Here is a 26513-nt window from a genome sequence, read left to right on the forward strand (position 1 = left end):
AACAATCAAAATGAAACTGATGTACTTTTTCTTCATCATTGCAGGAATCCTGCTCCTGTTGGTAAGTGTATTATTTCGAACCTTCCTACAGTGGTGGATATAAAAATGCACTTTTTTAAATATAATTTACAGAACGTTGCTGACGCAGCTCGCGGAAACCGTGGAAACAACGGAAACCGTACCCCAGGTCGTCCTGGGGGTCAAAAGCCACGACCAAGCAAGCCATGGGTTAAGAGGGGCAAGAAGACGACCACAACCGCTGCTCCTACTGTTGCGCCTGCTAGCGGTTAAAGGGTCGACGTGATATACAAAAGCAGTTGAAATGAGAGAACTGATAATGGATTTGGAATTAAGATCAATTCAATAAAATACACATACTTTAAACATACATTTCTACTGTCTCGATTATGGGGTTTTCTGCCAGGAAGATTTTATATGAATCCTGTTCGATTGTAATCTACAATCTGAATTGTACTACCCGTAGAATTTGAAGCGGCAAAAGCTTAAAACAGGCGCCCTTATATAATCTTCTGTTATTATACTTCTATTGTTATATTATTCTATCTTTATTCTATAATCAAGAGTTATAGTACACTATTTGGCCATTAAAGCATAAAGATTCGTCGATCAACTGATTGCTTGTATTTTGTTAAAAAAATTTGTAATTATTTATTCATTTTCATCAATTTTTTCGCTCAGACCGTTCTGGTGGTCTTGGTTGTTGCTGGTAGACATAGTAGGCCGAGGGGCCGTGGGGCTTTCTCATGCTGAGAAAACATTCTCAAGCACTCATTATAGTTTCTCAAGCACTCATAACTTGTTCTCAAACGCGGATCCGTGGCCGTCGTCAGTTTTTGTCACCCTGAGAAACTGATGTAGCCTCTCAAAATTTATTTACAAAAATAAAATGTAAAAATAAAATAAATGTGTTCTGGATATCTATCCGCATTCTTTGTGTCGCTGAACCCTTTACCTTATTGAGAGGCTGAAGAATATTCCGACTTAGGTTATGGAAGCATTTCAGCTAAAAATGGAAACAATTGAGTAAATTTATTCAGGCTTTTTCAACCCATTTTTATACGCACGTAGTTCTTTAACTGCTTGCCCTCGTACACGGACCGTTTCCATTGAAATAATCTCATTGCGGTTTAGCACATGTGTTCCCTCAGCATATGGTTTACTTTGTTTATCTTGAATGGATTACCACTAGTATGTAAGGGTCGCATTGCTCGGTATCCAAAAAGTGGAATCGTATATAATCACTTCGGCAAACTAGGTAGCTTCAATTTAGTCCGAAGACTTTCAGCAAAACAATCAACATGAAACTGTCGTACTTCTTCCTCATCGTCGCAGCTATTGTGCTGATGCTGGTAAGTGTGTCTTGGTTTTACATCATGGAGGACTGCCTTTTTTTAATCTGTTTTTTTTCAACTTGCAGAACGTTGCTGACGCAGCTCGCGGAAACAATGGCAACAAGGGTACCCGTACACCAGGACGTCCCGCAACCTTCAAGCCGCGCCCAGGCGCTGCATCGGCGAAGCGCACCAACCGCCCGAAGGTGAAAACGACTGCTGCCCCTGCTGCTGCTCCTGCTGCCGCCGCTGCTGCTGCTGCCTACTGATCACATTAAATGTTCGGGCCCTTTCGGAACATCTGCAAAATAGAATAGAACCGAGACTGTTCGAATAAATATTTTCTGATTATTTTGTACATATTATGTATTAGAAATTTCTAGCATCTCAAGCTAGAATGATGCTGCCTAAAAGATGTGTGATGAGTGTCAACCCTTTTTCCAGTTTTATAATTCATGTAGCGAACTGCCTCCGTCCACTATCAGCCCAGAGTGAAGTTGAAATTTCAACTTGAAACATATAAATTATTTGACAGCTGTTGAAAAACATCTTGAAGGAGGTGAATAACAATGTTTACATTTGAAACTGACCTGGAAAACCCTGTATATGAATTAGATAACTCTTGCACGGGATTTCGTGTGATTTCTTCGCTCGTCATTTGCCACGAACAGGAGGGGTTCTAAAACTTTGATCACAAAACTGTGTATAAAATAAGTTATTCAAGTATTTTATTTCATTATTTTGGTTCCATTGCAATTTTCATATATTCGCGTCGGTCTGGTTCGAGTGATCATAGTGGAGCAGCAGCACGAACAGCAGGAGCAGCAGTCGTGGTCACTTTCGGGGCCTCGGTGCTCTTGGGCGTACGGCTTGGGCGTGGGCTACCGGAAAGACCTGGTGGAGTAGGGTTTCCATTGTTTGCACGGTTTCCGTTGTTGCCGTTGTTTCCGCGAGCTGCATCAGCAACACCCTGCAAATGCACGAAAAATACATTTTGACATACTTTCTGATTCTTTTTTGTGGCCAGACCCATAGATGGGTTTGATGCATGAGTGTTCGTTCTGAAGAAACGGTACGAACGAAGTGTCGTTCCAAATACAACCGGCCTTCGTAAGAACCGACGACTTTTCGTATGCAACCCCTTCACAGCACTTACCAGCATCAGCAGAATTCCTGCGAAGATGAAGAAGATGCTCAACAGTTTCATGTTGGTTGGTTGCTGGTTGTTTCGATTACTAGAAGTCTTCGAGAGAAAGTGATTCTAGTGTAGCTCGCGCAGTGGTTATATACGATTTTGTCATTCGAAATTGGGCAATGCAATGAAACACTTTCCTAATGGTAAGAGATGTGAGTAACATTCCATTCCAGGTAAAAAGGAAGGAAAATGGCAGTATAAACGAAAGATATGTATAAACTGGTAGAAACAACGGTACAATTATTCCAGTCGGCACGTGAACGTGAAGCAAACAGTAACGAACAGTGTGCCTACAAATATTGGTAGAAGAAACAATTGATTGCGTTTTCTCACATTTAATAGATTTCAGAAAGCTGCTGCGGCTGCTGGTTATCAATTCTAGTTGAACCAAAACCGGATATTGAATAAATGAGGTTGATTGAAGCTTATTTTCTAGTAGCCATAATCTTTGGTTGAATTTTACTTTGCAGCCACCATTCGTTACATATTTTCCAGTTTATATGGATGCATGTGTCTCAAAAAATACGATCTTCATGCGTTGATGGTACAATACACGATGTCTGTAAAGAACCAATCAATCAATCCAACCAGCACCTGGTTCGTGTTTTATGCAGCTGCTGCAAATGTCAGTTGCTGTTCTGAGTAATTCTTGTATTACAATATTTTATTTCACGTCCACAAAACTATACTGAAGGACACTGGTCTTGAGTGTTTTATTAATACAGGATGGACTGGATATCGTATTATGTTCGATTATCTGTGACACCGTTCCTCTTACAGTAAAGTAATACATACAATTGTTATGGACGCGCGACATTGTTGTTTGGGTTGTAGATGCTGCGCTACGTTCAATTCTCACATTCGCAGTACTACGTTCGGGATGCTGCGATCGTGCACGAAGGCCGATTGTCTCTTCGTATTCGGCAACGGAGATAGCAAGACATGCAGCTGGGCTGCACTGCATTGCAAAGTGTTAACAACATCTTATCACTCTGTTTGTTTCCTTCTTTGACATTCACCTAAACGAGCATGCGACGAATAGGTATTTATCAACATGTTTTCAGGTTGAAATAATTTAGGCTCAATACAGCAGTACGGAATGTGGTTTTGTATCAAGCATTGACATGATATCAACTGTCAACTGTCAAGCTTAAAAAATAAACACATGCACACAACCCAGCATTGGATGTGGTCGATCTACATAAAATTTCCTGAAACACATTTAGTAGTCTCCACGTAGCAACATCATGTCCTTAGCGTATTGTCAGGTCAATAGCTATAATATCTAACAAAACAATTACTGATTAATGTTGTAGACAATAATTTCCGATCATTTTTTTTCTTCTAACGTCAACCGTATCAACGCTTCGAATTTATTGCATAATCTTCAGTCCATTGCAGTATCTCGGTATCCGGATGTGTCCATTTGTATGTTCAGTTATCGTTGGCTAGCTTGCAAGATTATGCGCTTGCATTTGGAGAGGCGTTCGGGTTCTTGGTGTGCTTCTTTGGTGTGGTACCTGTTGGGTGTGGCTTTTGAGTGCTGGGGCGACCCGGAGTAGAGTTTCCGTTGTTTGCATCAGCAGCGCCCTGTAGATGAATGGAAAACGAATTTCAAACGATTGTACCATACCAACCCCAAAGCCCTTTTATAATCTAAGACTCTCTAAGATCAACACGCCTATACTTACCAACATGAGCACGATAGCTGCAATGATGAAGAAAATGAACGTAAATTTCATGTTGATTGTTTTGCTAGAAGTCTTCAGGCTCAACTGAACCTAGGTAACGCTCTGGAGGATTATATATGATTCTATCGCTCAAAATTTTGCCATTCATTTCTCTGCTATGATCAAGAATTCTAGAAATTTAGGACATAATAAGAATAAAAATGGCAAACATGCGAGTTAACACAAGTGCAAAACCGGACTTCGTTATCATCCTTACTTGTTGAAACAATTTTTTTAAGCGGCACGTGGATGTCGGCAAACAGAAAGCATTTTTTCTGGGAAAGCTACTAAATTTGCGGTGGAAGAAATCAGGTTATATTTATACACAGTTTTCTTTGGTCGTAGCCGTACTAAGTTAATGTTGTAGGAAGTATATTATATTATAAGCGTTTTAACATAAATAATTTCGCAGAATAAATACAAGCTTTCTCATTTGATTTACCTAACTACAATAACGCAAGTTTAAATTATATCGAGAATACATGCGCCTATGAGTAGGCAATCCGCGAATCTAACCTCGAATCCTCTAACCTTTCATTATAAACATCAACGTGTATGAGATACGGATAGTGTATCCGTATCTCATACACGTATCCGTGTATCCGGATCGGATAGATAGTGTAACGTATGTGTATCGAGTAACCTAGAATGGTTTGATTATTCTCTGATATCTTAAATCAATAACCCAAAAGGAATACAACAAGCCCTTCAAACATCTTATGAATTCGAGATTGACGACGACAGCTAAACAATGTCTCTTTTTTGCATCAAATAGTGTTCTTGCAAGGACCATACTCTCTTTCAATGCTCCTTGGGCATAATACAATACTCATAGTTTTATGAAGGCTTTGGACCTCGCGGGTCTTTTTGATTTTTGATACTGCTACTGCTAACCCTTCCTATTTGTATTTTTGGATGTTTTTTTTAATGTTCTGTACCGTTCGTATGCCTACTCATTATCCCATGTGTATCATTATGCATATACTTATATCCATTATATTAAAAAAATGTATTTATCACACCATAATAAAAGTACCTCACTCACTCCGTCCCAAAAACCAGTCAAACCATCATACGGTGGATGTGCGCAACAGAAAAATATGAGTAAATGCCATCAGATCTCTTCAACCTCAATCATTCTTGCTTACTCAGTTTATTTCTGTTTGCCATTATCCACGTGCCGTTCAAAATAAAATTGTATCAACAGGTAGTGGTGATAACCAATCCGTACTCGCACTTGTGTTTACTCGCATTTCCTCCCATTCTAATCTAATTTTATTAAAGTCCATGGTCATTGGAGTGCAATGTACTGCAGTTTGTTGCTTATTTTGGATGAACCGAATCATATATAATCGTTCCGAGAAATACGAAGATTCAGTTGAGCCTGAAGACTTCTAGCAAAACAATCAACATGAAATTTACGTACATTTTCTTCATCATTGCAGCAATCGTGCTGATGCTGGTAAGTACAGGACTGCTTGTATATACGATATGATGATAAAATTGATCGACATATTTTATTGCCATTCATCTACAGGGTGCCGCTGATGCAGACCGTGGAAACAGTGGAAACCACACAAACAAGGGAAACCCTACCCCAGGCCGCCCCAGTAGCCACAAGCCACACCCAACCGGTGCCTCGGAAAAGAAGCACACCAAGAACCCGAATGCCTCTCCAAATGCAAGCGGTTAATCTTGCAGCGATACTCGATCACCGAATGGACCCATCTAGAAATCGAAAATAAAATCAGGATAAAGCAATAAAATTGAAGCACAAATACGTTGCCGTTTGAGAGAAAACAAATATGTTGACAACATCTCCTTGAATGTTTTTTTTTTGCGAGAAAGCGGAAATTTCAGCACTTTAGTGGAACATTCGGGTTGAAGCCGTTTGACAATTACATTCCGGCTTATTGAATTGAATCAATATTTAATTAAATCAATAAATGTATAAAAACATGTTTGAATAATGTCACCAAAATAATACGGGTGCTTCAGATTTATGTTAGGTTTGAAACAAGGAACTACATTCTGTCGTCCCGCGAAAACCCCACTGGGAACAAGGTCGAGAATGTACGGTGAAATGTTCGATAAATAAATGCACCAATATTCCATACCCAGAATGTCCACTTAGGCCGGCTAGACGGGTAGTGAGGACGGAACATAAACAAGACGCGACATCGATGCATCGATGTGAAGTAGAGGCCCTGAGTTCAACACATGACGTTGACATTGTGCCTGCAAATGGAACACAAGAGCCACTGAGACCACTGCAGAGCTGGCGAAAGATAGTTCTAGCTTTTGGTACGGTTTGCTACAAAGCCTGGGTGTCAATTTTGAACTCAACCGTCTGGGTGTATCACACTCTCCCTCCTGTGGTAATCCGGGTGCAATTCGTCCTATACATCATTTTATTCGCCGACACGTTGTCTCGTCGTACAAAGGGTCTGCTCGCCTCGGCCCGACGCGTTGCCTTGAGTGACATGGGATTTATGCAGTTGTGTGGCAGGGAAGTTGCATATGCAATTCGAGCATTGATGTTTCATGCTATAGAATTGAACCCGAGGACATACGTTCTGTGTTTCGGTCTGGAAGGGACAGCGTGGTCGGGGAAATGCATCCGGCTCCGCTGGCAGCGATAGTGTGAGTTGTGTTGAGTATGGTTAGAAGATACTGTGGGATGCATGCGAATGTCAACAGACTGTGACCAAAATGCGTCTGCAAGTCTGAAACAAAGGATGATAACTGCCATGCAAGAGAACATCTTGACGGAAGTTAAATTTTGAAGAATGGCTGAAAGTGGTTGCATATTGCTTCTAAGCCATTCCAGCGCTTAAGAAGTGAATGTGGTTGTACCGTTTTGCTTACCTTTCTGCTCATCCGACGATTGTAACGGATTGTTGAAGCTCTTCGCGGGAAGAATTTGACATTCGGTCCCGCGAGTAAAGCCTCACCTTGTGTAATGCCATGGCTATCCTATTTCTCCCATTGTTTTCTCGTTTTTCGGCTTGCGTCGTTCGTTCGAAGTCGTCCCGAAACCGATATGTAGCTGTGAGGATGAATCGTTCGACATGCCATTTTAGTCAAAACCTTTCCCATCACCTACACGCACCGGCATCTGGGGCTCGATATATTCCTGTATCCCTTCAGACGACGTGATGGGCGGATAGTCTCGTTATGTGATTCCAGTGACATCCGGGGAGGAGGGTAATTTTCGCACCTGCTGGGAGAGCTCGTACGGTCGTACGTGCAGGTGTCGTGGGGAGGGGGGAGGTTACGGTGTTCCTAGAAATCAAATGGTCGTAATTCCGATTGCCTTTTGCCTGTCTGATCCAGGTGATACGGCATGTTGCTATCGGTTGTTCCGCCATTCACGCCAATCGGGCTGTCGAAACTGGTGCTCCGATGATCGATGTCGTTTCACTTGGAATGTTAAGCTCGTAACAACATTGGTTTGACATGAGTGTACAGTCAATCTTGGCAACGGGTGGTATGGTAGTAATCTACCAAGATTTAGCTGTTGAAATAGGAGCAAGCGATTTTTCTCTGATCTTGAAAATTAATCACTGTATGCGCATTTGCTACAGCATAATGGTAAGATGTGGATAAGAAATTACTATTTGAAGTCTTTTGTTTTGAATTTACCTCAAACAGCATTTTAAAGTCATCTTATCCAGTTTTTTGTATGATATAAACTGTAAAAGAAATAATAAGCCTTAAAGCTGATCATGTTGAAGTATTTGTGTCAAAAAATTGCATACGTTAAGGTGAATTGTGTTAAGAAATAGCTTTTTAATGAAATTGTTGTGAGGACAGTTTTGGAAAGAATATAAACTTATAACGCAAGGATTCGAATGTAGATGTAGGGTAAAAGTTGCAAACATCCGTTGAATGTGTATTTATTACAAGCGTTGACTACGGTTTAAAACTTGCTCATGTGAGTTTTACCATCCATAGCAAGATCCTGTTTGATAAAAACTTACACAAATCCTAGCAGAAGTGCATCGCTTGATTCTTGGTCTTGGTTCAGACTATGCACAGTAAGCGAAACACATCCTGGTGGTGCATGTAACATCTTAAACGAATAAAATGCGAGCCTCATGCGAGGGAAGCGTAAAGTTTGCCGTGAAATACTTTGCGTTCTAACGCATTTAAATTCGTCCGGGTGTTTGTTTTCCTCCCAAGAGCCAGTCCCAACATGAAGTGTGAATATTTCTGAAGCGATGCATTCCACGAACGTTTCCACCCAGACACCGCTGTTTGCCACGATTTCTGCGCCGTGCCGGTGCTTTTTAATGCAGATAACAAATATTTATCCTCGGAGTAAGAGTTTAAAAAAGAAAGTATCATAAATAAATAGAGCAGCGCTTATGACACTAGAATGTACCGTGTTTACCGGCTGGTACTGGTTGCTGGTTAGTTTACGTTTGCACCCGTTTGCGCTCATATTTGCCGACGTGCCGACGTGGCCTAGACAGCTTCGTGGCGGACGGAGATGATACTGATGGCTGTTGCAAAGATGATTAAATTACGAAACTTATGAAACTCGGCTACCGTCTGGTTGGCGTTTCGCGGCTGTTGTACGTAGAACACATTTTTTCTCGTCCGAGTTGGAGGTTCACCGTTCGCAGCAACGCTGGGTGCGAGCAGAGAGAAAAGGAAAGAGAGAGAGAGAGAGAGAGAGAGAGAGAGAGAGAGAGAGAGAGAGAGAGAGAGAGAGGAAACGCCAAAGCAAACATGCAGCACCAGTACCAGGGACATCCGGTTCCTGTCTGGCGATGCCAGTTAAGGTATTAATTTGTAATTTATCCCGACACAAACACACACATACACACAAACCACCACCACCGTATTTACAGCTTCCGGAGCTGTAGGTGTTGCGAGCCAGTGGCGGTGCGCTTATATCCACTTGATACGGCGTTCGGGAAAAGATCGTTTTCCGCGAACGGGCCCCGTTGTTGTGTCGGTGTCAGTGTGGTTAAGTGTGAAGGTAATTGAATTTTACACGCACGAGATGGTAACGATCTAGTTAGGGTCGTTTTGCATACTGCAGGCGCAGCATTAGTTGGCGGATGCAGTTTTGCCTGCCTACGGAGAGTGTTGGATCGCACTATGGGTTGATGATATTTACGTTTCTAGTGACGTCTTTTTTTTTGGTAAACATGAGGCCTTGGTAGGCATGCCGTGATACGAAGATCGTACCGTCGGTAAAGTATGACACGAATCTAGCAACGGCGGTGTTGCTTTGGAAGAAAAATTCAATAACAAAGCAAACTTTTGAATGTGTTTCAAAGATGATTGCTACATTTTTCTCATCACTACACCACTACATCACTCTATGGAAAAAGATGTTTAAAATCTCTATAGTGAAGATTAAGCTACTTAAAATGGCAAAAAGTCAGGTGCTATTTCAACCTTTATATTGCACATTAGAAATCGGGAAAGCCCATAGAAAACTATACTTTTATTACAACTCTAAATAATTTCTTGTTAATATAATTTACAGCTTTAAAATGAGCTTTCGCCTTCCATTTCCCTCACATTGGTTTAACCAAGAAAACATGGAAAATAGACGTGCTATTCCGCTAATCTGAAATGAAACGTAATACATGTTTATTCTTTCTCTTCTTTTTCAACACTCACAGAGCGACAAAAAGTAAAAAGATGCTTGTTTTTTTTGTCTATTTTTGGGATTTAAGCTTCACACTTTCATAACATTTTCATTACACTAATGCCGTGTGTACGTTTGAAGCTTTTGCACTCCTTTTGTTTTGCACCATCCCTATGGTCCGAGTATTGCCCGAAAGATGGAGTAAATTTTATCCGCAAAAAAGAGGTCAAATTGTTGCCAAGTCTTTTGAAAGTATGATATGCCATAGGGGTGAAGTAGGGAAACAAAAACAAACCATTTCCAAGATGAAGCATATTTTCTGTTGGACAATGGACCACGGGAGTGCATTCGTGGCAAGGTGTTTCAATTCACAGCCCTTTTATTCGACGTGGAAAAGTGTGATTAGAAACTTTATCACGATCTCTTTCACTCGGCCTCTGTCTCTTTCTATGTCTATCGCTCTTGTGGCGCGACCGTGCTTATCTGCTGAAGGTTGGAATCATTACCACCTTTCTTGGTCCGTTCTGGGAAGGTCACAGTCGCGAAAGCGCGTTACGAAATTTGCATGTTTTGAGCAAGTAATCTTTCCCGCACAGCAACCTTTTGGCGTAAGGGGGTTTCTGCCATTTTTTGTTTGCCAGCGTTGGAAGAGATCATTCCCGAAGGCTTATCATATTTTAACGATGAATAATTTAGTACACCTCGTTGACACCGGCAGAACCAATCCCAAGGATTTGGTGGGATTCATTGGCGCCAGCAAAAGGCAATCTCATAATTGGAGCTTTAATAACATGTGCTAATGACGCTCTTTTGTCACATTAAAATGATGAAATGATTTTACATTAGGCAGTCGGGAAAGCATTGAACCTGCTGGACGAAATGTGTTCCTGGATAATGAAGGCCATTTTCCTATTAAACTTATTTAAATGTTTCTTAAATTCAGAAGTAAATATTATTTTAATTAAATCCATGTTCAGATACAAAAAAGAAAATCTTTGTATTATTTTATAATTCTATAACTGGTATTGCTGGTAGTATAACTACAAGAATTGAATGTGGTACACTACCATCATTAAGATGTGTTTTTATTACACCGAAATGGAGCACAATAAATGCCGTTGAATTGTGTATTTTATGCTTTCCAGCAATGTCCCCGAACTACAACTCGCGCAACGCGAGGTGTGAAAACAAACACACAACAGCCATCGTTTCAGTTGCAATGCAAAGTGGTATATTTATTTCATACATAAAAAGCACCTTTTCACACACAAATATATATATTTTTTTGTGCAGGATTATACTGAAATGAATTTGCATACCAAATCTTTGCATCTTGTTTCATGCTGACACGGGCTGGTAGGTACATGCTAACGGTTGCGGTTCATGTTGCATCCCAAATGCCACGAGCTATTTTCGAAATCAGCTTTTGGAAAACAACCCACCAAGTAAAAAAAAGAAGCTTGTAGCAAAAAAAACAAACATTGATGTAACATGAAAGCGAAACAGTGTAGCTGCGGCGAGGGAACGCGGGCGGGAAATGTGTTTGAATTTAATATTGAAATGAAAGCAGGCAGTTTTCGGATGGAATAGAGATACATGTACACACCTTCCCCTGGCAAGTATGGGGTGGTGTGGTGTGGCGTGAAAGGAAAGAATGAATAAAATGTTCAGAATGACACCGTTTACGGGATCGGAAATGGCAGTAAGAACCGAACAGGTAAAGGTGTGGTGTGCTCTCGAACCTTCGTTTTTTTCCCCACTCGTAATACTAGAGGCTTTCACATGCGGCTTTCACGTGAAGACGAATGATGGCAATCGAGCTAAGTGGCATGATTGTGGGTAAATTTGGTGGACTTGATTCTTTGCTGAATGACGCAGCGCGCGAGTGTGGCGCTATTTGATATGCCGTTTTGTGTGCCGGCCACCCTTTGTACGTGTGCGTGAGAAGATGGTTCGCTTTGGCATAGGGCAGAGAGGGAGTGTTTGATTTGACGAAATGCAATACGACATCTAGACAGAATATTTTTTTTTCCAGAATGGTTCACTTCAATGGATTGTTGTGAAGGAATAAAGAAACACGATACGATGTAAATAAAATATAAGCATTTTGGAATACGATGTTTTTTCCTGGGCTGTCTCTTCACAAAATGCTGGAATGGAAAAAGGGGTAGTGAAATATTATTTAGATAGAGCACGGCCCCCCCCATCGGTGAGGGATTGTAGCGCAAATGGTTCCTTTAAGGTTAGTTGAAACGTTTACAGTACATTATTCAACATAAAGATCTCCAAGCATGTACATAAGAAGGACAGTAGAATAGAAGATGAATGGGAAGCTGATAGGAATGAAAATGTTGTTTATTGATGGAAGAGATGTTGTTGATAAGATTTTGTTGTTCAGCCAAGCATTGATTTCGTTGTGTATGAAATATTAATCCTGTTATTGAACGTGGTTTTTCATCAATGAAACGAATACTTGAGTAAGTATTCATGTGTGTGCAGAAGATTTGAAAGGTGAGCTACTCTCACAATAGTATTGGTAAACATTTACATACTGTTGCCAGCTAAAGTTGAATCTGTGCAGCAAATAAATATTATCACCGCTCGCCTAGTTTTAAATATTATTATTGCTAAACTTTTAGCTTAGTTTTGTATATGTATGCATGGAAATTTGCATATTATTTTGAGATAAATCATATTATACATTTTTCGATTGCCATATCGATAACCTCAAACCTAAATTGGCTTCTTTATTATTCTAGGCTGAAATCCTTTTAGCATTTTTAGCATTTTTAGCATCAATTACAGGATTTGTGCATGCGCTGTTTATTTTGTTTGTATTTTTGTTGTACACTGGTAGAAGTTAATAGAGATAGTGTACATAGTTTTTTTTTGTATTGTTTAGATTTGTTTATCTTTGGATAATTTTTGGAAAAACGACAAAAAGTTTTGGATTCAATAACATTCAATGACAATAACATAACATTCAGACCAGTTTAAGTTGAATAGTTTAATTTAGAAAGATAGCTATTTAAGTTTCATTTAAAAGCTGTCTTCAATCCAACATTTTCGAATGAAATTATGTCATTTTGAATTGTGAAATGATGTTGTATAAGTGTTTTATTATTACCAAAAGAATATTTAGTTCAGAAAATTTTAGCCATTGATGAAAACCAGATGTATTACAACAAATAACAAGCTACTTAGCCATGACATTTTAAGAATACGTAAGAGAAACATTGAGACCTATTTACCTTCGGACGTGCTCTTGAGCACTTTCTTCTAAATTATTTAATTTCTAGATCACATTTTTTCAAAATATCTTGCTACATTGGAAAACTGACACAGAAAATATGGACCATTTGAACAGAGGTTGCAACGGGTCGCTAGTCAAATGTTACCTTGGCTTATAGTCCTATTTGTTAAGCCACTTACATAACGGTGATACACTGCTTCGTTCTGCGGAGAGTGCCAACCACAATTTTTACAAGCCATGCATGTTTCATAGAAGTCAATAGGTTACGAGTTATGGCATCACAGGTCACTCGCTATTTGTGTACACATGTTATGCACTTTGCATTCAATAGAATTTTGCTTTCCTCTGTTTAGTCGTTAGGATATATCGTTTGGTTCATGCTAGAATAAAAAAAATAATCTAAAATAATTTCTTCGGTACCAGAAAAACTAATATGCCTTTTTCCTTATTTTTAACCCTTGTGTACATTTATTAAATACCGACACTTCAATTTATTAAAGTTTTATTAAACAAAATATTCGGGAAAGAAGTGATCACTTCTCTATGTTTTTTTCCCTATTTTCAGTGCACTCATATACCTCCCATATGAATCCTTCAATAGTGCCATAACTTTGGAAGCTTATTATAAGTTTCTTTAATTAGTTTGAGTCACCGGGCAAACCCATAGAAGCTACGCGAGGAGAGGGAAAACTCATTAAAACTGCATCATCGCGACCGAAAGACGTGTTGCGTGACTTATGAGAATGCACACGTGTTGTGCATCGGTTAGATTAGAAATGTTATCCAAATCTCAACTTCATGCTCCAAAGTTTTATTGGATGATACAAAATAGAAAGACTATGACAATTGCATGGGATAATTCTGATTTGTCATGTGTATTAGCTAACAACATGGGTGCAAGGGTCATGGGATCACATCCGGTTTCTCTCTTTTTTATTAAAGGTTTAGATTTTGTTATAACGTGAAAATCTACAGGTCTAGCTGACTAATTGTGGCTTTGACATGCTTTTCCGAAAACAAAAACTCTTCGAACACTTCCCGCAATCAAAACTAACAGCATCTATTGCAAAAGTTGTACATCACCGACAGACACTCGTACCGTTTCTATCTCCGTTTTACGATTGAATTTCCAGCGTCGATAATGTTGGTGAGAGGTTCATTTTAAACCACTGACCGCACTGGCTCACTGGAGATCAGGAAGTGAGTAATAAGCTCTCCGTAAAATCCCCAACAAACAGTACCGCACCAGGAAGGATGACAGATTGAAGTTCAAACATATTAACCTTCTCGCCCGCACCGGGAAAAAGAGCGATAAGGATAAAGCGAGATGACAATGTCGACCGTTGCCGGTCGGAAAAAGACACATATGCTTGTTAGGTAACGATGAAGCAAGGAGATACGTGCAATCATTCATATCGCCGTAAAGAAGTAGCCACCGTAGGTAGTGGCCAAAAAGGATGGGGCAAGTAAGTGGTAAAGTTTGTAGTGGAACGGAAATGGTAGTTTGTTATTATGAGTTTCTCGAAGCTGACTGTCCGTGTTTCGTGCAGCTCGCACCGCACCACCGTAGATAGCAACAGTTTGTCGTCGTAAGCTGACAGACGTGCTGGATTGTGTCCTTCCAGGAAGCGTCGTCCAGTAGGGTCATGGCATCGGCGACGCTCTTCGTGCAAGTCGGGGGCGGTGAGTTTGTTTGTCGGTTTTGCTGTGGTTTCCGATTTATCTGGTAGTCCGGTTCCCTGTTTTGTTGGGTTGTGTTATGACTTATCGGTGAGGTTTGTGTTTGGGCTGTTGGTTGGCTTCAATACGCTTCCCATGCAGTTGCCGTGCTCAATTGGCGGTGGTAAATCGTTCTTTGATTTTCAGCTGTGTGGCATACACTCGTTTGAACTGGATTGTTCGTAAGAGTTACCGAATGGAAATTGGTTGAAGTTTAGTTCTGCTGGCTGGAGAAGAGCAACATGAGATTCACTTTAATTAAAGGGGAAGCATTTAATGGAGATATTTCTCTGCTAGAAGCATAATGGTCAGTCACACGATATTTATTTAGCTAAGCGGAACTAAAAATAGAACGAGACACACTAACAGCCACAGCATTAATCGTGAGTGATTGAATCTAATTAGGATAGACATATACCATGGAAGTAAAAATAGAACCTTTTTCTGTGACTAGCTTATCTTCTGAATTGATTTAAAATGTAGGTAGTAAATTAATCTTTTTGTATGTTGTAATCATCACGTTCTTTTACGCAAATAAAAACCAAAATTCTACAGTAGAAAAGTTAAACTCTTGGTGAATGAATCAGCACATACTATAGATACTGTTTTGTGTTGTCTGCTGTCGTATGACCTTATAATCGTAACAGCAAATTTTAACTGATTTCAACCGTTCTTTTGATCCATTCGCCTAGTCAAATATCAACAAGATGCTGTGGAGTTTACAGAAAACGATTGTCCCACTAGAATGTTTCTACTCATGACAAGTGTAAACAGTGAGACAACTCCTCTTTGTTTTCAAGTTCGTTGTTACTAGCTACGGTTATTGGAAACAGCATCTGCTTGTTAGGCAATTAAATTATTCACTTCAACTTCAAGAACGGACCGACCAGGGCTTCAACTGTACAAGCTTCAGCTTCAGCACGACCATCCCAAACAGGTGCACGAAGGATTTGACATTTAGAGCATGTTTGTGCAAACAATGCTCTGATTGACCTTTGATCTTCGCTGCAGGAAGTGGTTTGTGTTGTATTGTTTTAACAGGAACTATCTGTATCTGTACGTAAAGTAGGTGCTTTATCGCGAGGACAAAAGCAACATTCTGTTAAACCTTTTTTGACATTTGAACAGTGTTGGTGGGTTGTGTTTTAAGACAATGCTATAGGTTTCGGTGAATTATCGAATTAATTTGTGCATATATCACTGGGTCTGTTGAGCCTCAAGCGGAATGTCAGATAAATTGAAAAAAATAGTAATAAGTATTATACAAAGCATGTTTCTTTTACTGTTTCTTTTACTTAGTAGTAAAAATCTCAACTTCTCCATACTTTACTTGTTGCCCGTTAAACAACGCTTCTGCACGACAGCATTTTTGAACCTATTAAACAATAATCTCCCATGCATCAATGTCCGTACCGGCTGTCACTAATACAAATCAATAGCAGGAGATCATGTGCCAAGATTGCTTTATTGAAAAACACGATTGAGCGGCATCGTCCGCATGTCGAAAATGGTAATTTATGGAGCCAGTAATACAGTAAACAGTAAATAACATCACGATTGAGAGTGGGACACAAGCTAACAGAGAAAGCCAATTTACGGTGCAATTCTTCTAACCACTTTCGGGGTCATTGTAGTCGAATTTGAAACGGACGATTAGAGGTGATTGAATTGGGTCGTTAGGCTGGCTGTGATGTCTTTGGCTGCTGGTTTGGTCGCAGGGCTTTTATTTTTGGTCAGCAACTGATGTTGATCGATTCGATTTTATTGATTACGGTCGGAAGGCATTGAACTTTGGTTGGGAGCTGTCGGGATGATTATGTGACAATTCAATTAATTTCATGCTGATGGTTCGAAACACAAGGGAACAAAATAATAAGCTTGTGCTGTGGGACAGGTTTAGTTAAAAGTTTATATTTAAGAGTGTTTAATATAGTTAGACGATGTGAGGATTGCCTTTTCAATTTGTTTTATTTATTATAAACTTATCTTATTAACTTACACTATGTTTAATTTATCGACAAAGCTTCTTTTGAATGATTTTACAGTTCTCTTTTTTAAGAATATTTTTAACTAATATTTCTTTAACCTTCTTTGATACTAAGTTATATTTCATTATTATGATTTTTGTTTTCTTTATTCAATTTACAAATTTATAGAGTGAAACCAATCCTATCACTCATATCATCTAGAACAAATCCTTTAGCAATCAAGCAATGCATCATAAAGTGACAGCCATTTTGAGCTAATATTTGGAGCAGATTTTTGCCTTCACTGTTAACAGTGTGCAGGTCGATTGAATAGTCGAGAAGATACAGGAATGCAGGTATCGATTTTTCGTGACAAACAGCTTCACCCTTTGGTATCAATCTCATTAACACGACAATCAACCTGTTGGTAATGGTGACGTTAGTTTTGTAGAGAATGTTCCGGAGTACTTTCACGTTTCCCTCGTGAACTGCTGTTGCAAGAAGAGCTTCTACAATATAATCATCGTGTAGGACATCTTTTGCATCATATTCTGGCAGCGCTAGTTCAGGATTTGTAGCGTTGCATTCGCAACAGATTTTTGGATACAGATTCTTGTCCTGTGGTGGTGTATTATAATGAATAGGCACATCTAGGCTTTCTAGAATGTCTCCGTCTTCTACCAAAACAATTTCCGTTTGAAGGCATAGCTGATGAAAGAGACCTTTGAACGTTTTCATTTGGTTGGATTGTATGCAATATTTTACAGCACCAATGAGTCCCGCAGTGTTATTCACTTGTGTGAGAGGTATGTTACATTCATCGATAAAATAAACAACAAAATCGTGAGCATTATATAGGAATGCCTGTTCAAGCAAACGGCTGTACAGTTGGTCGGTGAACTTAGAGGAATCGTTTGTTTGTGATACAAATTGCTTGAAAACTCCAACCATATTCCATTTCACGCTGTACTCTAGAACTGTGAGGGAATCCAGCTCATCGTTTGGAAGAAAAATATCCAGATGCCTTTCGATGAGCAAATGCTCAACCATTTTAATGTGAAGTTGACAAGCGATTGTTTTGTACGCTTCGTGTGACATCAAACGTTTTCCATGATAACTTAGATAGTTCATTACATTCTGCAAGTTGTTTGAGCATATTTGTTGTAGTATTAAGTCTAGATTGGCTTCAGCTCCGACTGCCAGGAGCATATTGTACGTTTTAGTAGATTGAAAAGTGTATGAATATTGTAAGGGGCTCCAATGAAATAGGTCATCCTTTGCATTGATAAACTTCAGGGGTAAGGAATCGATGAATAACCTCGCCACCTCACTGCAGCTGTACATAGCTGCGTAGTGAAGCGGTAATCGACCACCAGCATCTGTAACGAAAGCAGCTGAAGGATTTTTTGATAATAAATCACGAACTTGTGGTAGAGATTGGTTGATAACAGCCATATGCATTTCGCATGCTTTACTGTCCTTTAAAATGATGCGATTGAACAAATCTCGCATTCGTATTAAATCTCTGTTCCAGTAAAACCATGATTGGAAGAAGCATTCGCTACTCATGCGATGCCTTTGTTCATACATCCACCTTGCCGCAAGATACTCAACAAATATTCGATGTGTAAAAAGAGGAATGTCATTTTTAATACCCTTAAGTATAACGGAGTGTAATTTACCTTCAGCTATATCCTTTGTGCATTGTAGAACTTCATGTTGTTCTTCAGTTGCAAGTAGTTTAGCTGTATTTTGTTTATCGAACAAAACAGATAAAGCCAGTAGTGCATATTGATGTTTAGTTAGTTGCATAGAGTTTACTATGATGTCATTGTTGACATTACTTTTGCAGGAAGTGCCCGATAGGGTTACGTCGTTTGAGAATAACATGTTATCTAGCAGTTCAAACCAAATCATGTTAGAGTGTTTCAATAAATATTCTAAAGTTTTATCAGAGCGATCGTCATCCTCACTGAATGCGACATAATGGAACACATTCCATCCATTTGTGGAGTTAACAGCATTTGGATCGAATCCCTTAGCGATCAAGCAATGTATCATGAAGAAGCATCCACTTTGAGCTGTCAGATGAAGAAGATTGCGACCTTTGCGGTCGATAGTCCGCAAATCCGTTGAATGATCAAGAAGATACTGGAATGCAGGTATTGATTTAGCATGGCAAACATCATCCTCTGTTGCGAGCAGTCCCATGATCATCACTATGAGAGCGTTGAAAACAGTCATGTTTGTTTTACGAAGAATGTATCGGAGCATTTGTATGTTTCCTTCTTGCACTGCTACAGCAAGAAGGGCATCTATGGCATAACTTTCATGCTGGACGTCCGTTGCTTCATATGCTGGCAACGATAGGTGTTCGTTTGTAGAATTGCGCATACAACAGATCTTTGGATAAAGTTTATTGTCTAGAGGGGTCAACTCGTACTGAATGCTAGGCTCCTCGAAGATTTCTGTATCTTCAACCATAGGAATATTCAGTACAGTGCACAATTGTTGAAGAAGTATTTGGAAAGGATGCATTTGAGTGTTTTGGATGGTATACTTTACAGCAGCAATAAGCCCCGATACATTGTTGATGTTAGAAAGCGGCATTTTGAACACTTCGATGGAATAAGCTATAATGTCATAAGCATTGCTTTCAAAAGCCAGCTCTAACAACTGATAAAAGTCTTTAGACAATATTTGTAAGGGATATTGTACGCTAGATACAAGAGATTGAAATATGTCGAACATATTGTGCTTTGCACAAAACTGAAGGACTGATAGGGAGTCCAAATCATTGATTTGAGTAAAAATGTTAAGTTGTTTTTCTTTTAGTAAATACTCAACCACTTCAATCACAAGTTTCTTTGCTATTCTTATAGAGCTTTCATGAGTGTGCAAAAAAATCCCATATTTATGGGCACTCAGCAACAGTTGTTTCAAGCCATTCGACAGTATCTGTTGAAGCAATATGTGTTGATCGATTGTTGCTTTACAGGTTAATATTTTTTTGATTTTTGAAAGGGATCGATATGCAAACGCGTAGTCTAAGGCACTCCATTGCAAGAACTGATCTTTAGCGCTGATAGACTTGTGAGACATTTTGTTGAGCAACAAATTTACAACCTCTACTGACGGGTATGTTACTGCCAAGTGAAGAGGCATGCGACCGAATGCATCTTGAGCAGTTACAGCAGAAGGATTGATGGATAAAATTTCACATATCTGTTGCATTGATTGATTGATAACAGCCACGTGAATATCGCATCCTTCGCTAGCTTTAATAACTATTCGATTGAACAAATATCGCAGTCGATGTAAACTTTTGTTCCAAAATTTCCACGATCTGTAAAAGGAATGCTTCGATATGTTATGTCTGTGATCATACATCCACCAAGCGGCAAGGTACTCTATGAATATGCGATGAGTAAACTGTGGCATGCCATTCTTTACGTTTTTAATGATTTCAGATTTTATATTACCCTTAGCTATATTATTTATGCAGTGCAGAGCTTCCAGTATGTACTGATCAGGTAGTAGCAAAGCACTGTCCTCTTCCTTCAACAAAGCGTAGCATGCTAATAGGGCAAGTTGTCGACAGCTGAGCTTTCTAGGGGCTGTATCCATGTCGCCATCTGAGCCTAGAAAGCCGTTGAACAGCTCAAACCAAACCATGTTGCAATGTTTTAATAAATATTCTAACATTTTGTCTGAACGATCATCATCCTCACTGGATGCGACATAATGGAACACATTCCAATCATTTCTGGAGTTAACAGCATTTGGATCGAAACCTCTTGCGATCAAGGAATGCAGCATGAAAAAGCATCCGCTTTGAGCTGTCACATGTAGTAGATTTCTTCCCTCATCGTCAGCAGTATGCAGGTCTGTTGAATTATCTAGCAGATACTGAAATTCAAACATCAAACTCTTGTGACAAATACCTTTTCCCTTCGGCAACAACCTCATGATCAGCACAATGAGCTTGTTGGTGATGGTCAAATTTGACCTGTGAAGAATGTATCGGAGCACTTGCAAGTTTTTCTCCTGAACTGCTACAGCAAGAAGTGCTTCGACCACATAACCTTCATGTAGGACGTCTTTTGCATCATATTGGGGCATCGTTAGGTCAGCATTGATTACGGTATGTACGCAACAAATGATTGGATGAAGATTCTTTTCTGGTGGTGACAGTTGTTGATGCGGCAAAACACATAGCTCGTCGAGGTAGTTTGTATCTTCAATCAATGAAATATTGAGTTGAATGCAAAGTTGTTGGAAGATGATCTTGAATGGGTGCATACACCTTTTTTGTATGGTATACTTCACAGCTGCAATGAGCCCTGCAGTATCATTGATGTGCGGAAAAGGAAATTTAAACAAATCAATGCAATAAGCAATTATATCATAAGCTTTGGTCTGAAATGCCAGCTCAAGTAAATCAGCATAATTTTGTTCCGATATTTTTGAGGGATTGCTAATTTTTGAAACAAACTGCTGGAACATATCGAGCATATTTTGTTTGGCACAATACTCTACGACGCTTAGTGAATCCAGCTCATCTAATTGAGCGAATATATCGATACACTTTTCGTTCATTAAATGTTCAACAACTTGTGTGCGTATGTGGTTCGCCATTGACTGACATCTTTCATGAGACTGTAACCATTGTGTGTAGTGATAAGTGTTGAACAACAATTCTACCAACTTATTAGAATATATCTGTTGCAGCAATACGTGTTGATCGACCTCTGCTCCGGCTGCTAGAAGCTTTTGATTATTAGCAGGAATACGCATAGCGAATGTGTAGTCCAATGCACTCCACTGCAAGAAATCATCTTTATCGTCAAAGTACGGAAAGGGCATCAACGGAATTAAGAGATCTAGTAAAATCTCTAATGGATACATAGCTGCTAATTGAAGCGGATAGCGTCCTATAGCATCCTTGGTGAGTACCGCTAAAGGATTCTTCATCAATAGCTCAAACACCTGCTGGGGAGACTGATTTACGATAGCGATGTGGACCTCACATCCTTCGCTCTCTCGTAAAATGATACGGTTGAACAAATCCCACATACGGTATAAGTACCAAAACGACGACGATCGAAAGTAGCTTTCGTCCTTCAACCGATGCTTGTTATCATACATCCATTGAGCAGCAAGGTATTCCGCGAACAGTTGATTTGCAAACTGAGGTATGTCATCTTGAGCTTTTGTGATGATTCTGCTTTGTACATTGCCAGCAGATATCTCTCTTATGATTTGGAGAGCTTCCTCTTGATCCTGATCAGTCAGTAGCATAGCTCTTTCCGGTCTTTCCAATAAAACATGCCATGCAAGGAGAGCATATTGTCTTTTGCTGATCTTTTTTGAGCTCGCATAATTTTGATCGATAGCTGTAGAAAGGGTATCCTTTTCTGTTGCACCATCCATATCTATAAATTTGTCGAATAGATCAAACCATACCATATTACAATGTTTCAATAAGTATTCCAACGTTTTGTCCGACTGATCGCCGTCCGCATTGAATGCGACATAATGAAACACATTCCATCCATTTCTGAAGTTAACAGCATTTGGATCGAATCCTTTTGAGATCAAGCAGTGAAACATAAAGAAGCATCCACTTTGAGCTGTCACATGGAGTAGATTTCTTCCATCTTCATCAACAGCATGCAGGTCTGTTGAATTATCGATCAGATATTGGAATGCAGGAAACGACTGTTCATGGAAAACATTTCCCCCCTTTGGTAGCAACTCCACGATCGTCACAATCAGCTTGTTGGTGATGGTCAAATTTGTTTTGTGAAGAATGTATTGAAACACTTGTACGTTTTCCTCATGAATAGCTGTAGCTAGCAGAGCTTCGACAATATAACCATTATGTAGTATATGTTCTATATCTTGTTCAGGTCCAGCATGAAGATAGTTTCTGATGCTACTTTTACAGCACTTCTTTGGATATAAATTTTTGTCCAGTGGTGGCATATTGTGGCAGAGTACAGCACCAGATTCATCGGGGACGTTGGCTTCTTCAAGCAAAACAATATTGCTTTGCGTGCAAAGTTGTTGAAAGATTAGCTTGAATGGGTGCATAAGCTTGTTTTGTATGGTATATTTCAGAGCAGCAATGGGCTTTTCCGTATTGGTGATATGTGAAAGAGTAACTTTGCCCTCCATGATGAAGTGTATAAAAAAGCTGTAAGCATTGTTGTCCAATGCCAAGCTCAGCAAATGTTCAAACTCTTTGCATATTATTTGTGATAAGTTATTATTTTGCGATGCTAATTGCTTGAACAAGTCACACATGTTTTCCTTAACGCAAAACTCTACTACTGTGAGGGATTCAAGCTCGCTCTTTGCAACAAAAATGTCAAGCTGCATATCGTTTAGTAGATACTCAACCACTTGAATGTGTAAGAGCTGTGCCATATTGGCAGAGGCTTTGTGAGCTTACAAATACGTTCCGTAAAGATGGGCACTGAACAAGAGTTGTTTCAGATCGTTGGAAAGTATTTGTTGAATCAGTGTGTGCAGATTGACTGTGGCTCCAGCTGCTAAGATCGATTTGATTGCTCTATCGTAACGTCCGGCGAATGCATAGTCCAATGCACTCCATTGCAAGAGCTGATCCTTAGCGTTGATGGACTCAATGGACATATGTTCGATCAACGAATTTAGCCCCTCAACTGACGGGTACAATGCTGCCAGGTGAAGCGGCAATCGACCAACAGCGTCCCTGACGAATGCAGCAGACGGATTGTTCGACAATATGTCCCCAATTTGGCTTATTGACTCATTCATTACAGCCATGTGCATTTCGCACCCTTGGCTGTTTTTTACAATTATCCGATTGAAAAAGTTACGCACTTGATAGAAATTGGGATGCCAAAATGTCCACGAACGGAAGAAACTTTGACGCATAACACGATCCATGCACCCATGCATCCAACAGGCCACGAAGTACTCCACAAAGATACGATGCATAAATTGGGGAGTGTCATCTAGCACCGTATTGATCATGCCGGTTTTCTCTATTCCGGATGTAATTTGCTCCGTTGAAGCAATCGCTTCTTTTAGCTCTTGTGGCGTCATCAAAGCTTCTCGTTGCTCTCTGTCAAACATTACCAGCAGGGCAGATAAAATGTGGCGTTTTTTGATGTTTTTGTAGAATGCTTTGTTCGTAATGATTTGCACAACATTTTCGAGGGCCGATTGCGATGTGCCACCTTTCTGTACGGTTAAGATTTTTAGCTTTTCGTCGATAACATTTTCCATCAGCTGCAAAAGCTCGATGTTTGTTTTGCGGAACAGTGCTTTGGAAATGGTGCGACGCTGGAAGTTAACGTGCCGCTTAATGATGGGTACATGCATCACGCATGCCATGTGCAGAAACAGTGGTATGGCTTTTAAATTTCCTAGCGACTCCTTAATGGTATAGTAAAGCTTTCCCAGCACTTTTATGCGATCACTCACGTTGCATTGTTTGTAATCGTTAAGGCGTTGCACAAAATAGCTATTTAGATATCGTATCTGCTCCGATCGGGAAAATACTTTCAGACGATACATGCTACTGTTGGGGAACTTCGTTTGTAAATCTTGTTTGTAATCGTACGGTCTTGAGGAAAGGTATAGATTGCGAATGCCTTTCATGCTCACTAGTTTGGCTAAACACGTTTTCAAGAATTCAACATAAAAAGGAGCAGTCTCGTCGAGACCGTCCACCAGGACAATAAGTTGCTTCCCGTTGTACTTCTCTTGGAAAACTCGCAGCTCTATGAGTTGCCCCAGCGTCAGCCGCGATTGGTTTGCTTTATCTTTGTCGACAACAACCTTCCCGCCGCATACCGTTAACAGCTCTGACGCTTGATCAGCTCGATCACGTTCCACATCAGTCTTTTGTATCGTTTGACTGTAAACATTAGTGACGAAGCAAGTAAGATGTATGAGCCGGTAGAGAATCCTTATGACGGCCGTTTCGTCGAGCCGGTTGGGGTCGGTTATTTGAAATCTTTTATAATCGGTACAATACTGCATAGCGTTCACACGTATCACCCACAGCGAAGGGTCGGTTTGTGATAGTCTGGCTGACAGCCAGGTAAAGTATGTGGATTTCCCACTGCCAGCTTCATCCAGTACTATGTGAGCAATGCGTTGGTTATCGTTCGTCAAAACGTCCGGAAGGTGGCAGTCTTCTTGTGTCTCGGACGTTATAACGGATCTCAGCACTGGGGAAGCTTCGGCCGATTTGAACCAAAAATCATCGAAAGATATATTATTATCCGCATAATACGTACAATGAAATATTTCTTCATTTTTATCCAACTGCTGCTCTTCTGCATCTTCGATTGCAACAATGGTACGAGGAATGTACCAGGATTGAATCATGTCGAAGCAATCTTTGTTTGAGAGGGTTGACTTCATTTCACCGAAACTGTCCGCATCATCTAGCACATGGCAGAGAAAACTCAAACTATCGTTATGGTGAACAATTTTACTGAGCGATATAGAAGTATCTAAAACGTTTAGTGTTTGTTGTAAACGATCTTCATACAACCGTTCCCTGGATTGCTCAGTAAGATCATGTACACACAAAGTGTTATCGTACAGATTTATGCTGTCCTGCTGTTCAATAATGACAAATTTCGTTTTGTACATTTTGCTATACCTTTGGATTTCCTTCATTAGACTTTTTTCAGATTGGTTCGCCGTTATAAATATGGTAAAGTTTGAAACTTCAAGTTGCTCCATGAACTCGAACACGTTTCGCAGAATGTCAAAAATATTATCGTCAAAGTCTTCCGATGCATAGTGCAGGAATAGTGCTTCTCGTTGTAGCAAAGCTACAGTTTGGGATATAATTATTGCAAAGGCTTTAATATTTGTAGTGGTATAATATCGAATGCGCCGGTCTCATGGTACAGTCGTCAACTCGTACGACTTAATAACATGCCCGTCATGGGTTCAAGCCCCAAATAGACCGTGCCACCATACGTAGGACTGACTATCCTGCTATGGGGGGAAATCAATAAGTCACTGAAAGCCAACCCCACAAGTGGGTTGGTAGGCCTTGACCGGCATCGGTTGTTGAGCCAAAGAAGAAGAAGAAGAATATCGAATGCGATCATAATCCGAATCGTCTCTAAGAAACTCGTACAACTCGGACTCTTCAAGACGTTCCGTATAAATAATAATGTCCGAAAACTTTGTTCTCCACAAAGTAACGTTTAATTCTGAATTAAATTGAAACCTAGAATATTCTCGGTTTGTTCGCATCCGCAAAAACATTCTTTGTACGGTTTCGCAGTTGATTGCGACCGGTTCGTCCTGTTTCATTGCGTCAAACAATTTTTCAAACAGCTGGTTGTGGGTTGTCTGTCTATCACTGACCCAGCTAGGCATCAGATCGAAAACATTGTGCAAAAGCTGTTCCCCGGTCGAGGAAGCGCATACAAGCAGAAATTGTTCGCAAAACTGTTTTATAACTCTGTCCACGGTTGCATAATACGTAGAATCTTCTACGTTTGAAGGATCTGAAGGATCGTTTGTAATCAATTCAAAGAAGGATTTGTCGATCTCGATTTGCATCTCTTTCCATTTCATGCAGAGATCGCTTTGCTTTGCGTTCTTTAGAATTAACCTACCATATTCACTTTTGAGCGCAGTACGAAGTTGCCCCATCACCG

The 26513-nt window shown here is 39.9% G+C and overlaps 1 protein-coding gene and 1 long non-coding RNA gene across 2 annotated transcripts; both read right to left on the reverse strand.

Annotated features, from left to right (window-relative positions):
• Window positions 1–276: 276 nt before the first annotated feature.
• Window positions 277–1228, reverse strand: LOC121599330. The gene is made up of 2 exons (XR_006005660.1): window positions 1086–1228; window positions 277–1024 (listed from the first exon to the last, which is right to left on the reverse strand). It is a non-coding gene; the product is annotated as an uncharacterized LOC121599330 (long non-coding RNA).
• Window positions 1229–6691: 5463 nt separating this feature from the next.
• Window positions 6692–25795, reverse strand: LOC121599329. Its single transcript, XM_041927063.1, has 4 exons — window positions 13140–25795; window positions 7923–7972; window positions 7146–7794; window positions 6692–7041 (listed from the first exon to the last, which is right to left on the reverse strand). Exon 1 carries the CDS (start codon window positions 25576–25578, stop codon window positions 23281–23283), a length of 2298 nt encoding a protein of 765 aa, XP_041782997.1. The 5' UTR covers window positions 25579–25795; the 3' UTR covers window positions 6692–7041; window positions 7146–7794; window positions 7923–7972; window positions 13140–23280.
• Between the last annotated feature and the right edge of the window lie 718 nt (window positions 25796–26513).

This window comes from Anopheles merus, chromosome 3L (genome assembly GCF_017562075.2).
Source record: "Anopheles merus strain MAF chromosome 3L, AmerM5.1, whole genome shotgun sequence".
NCBI classification, from domain to species: domain Eukaryota; kingdom Metazoa; phylum Arthropoda; class Insecta; order Diptera; family Culicidae; genus Anopheles; species Anopheles merus.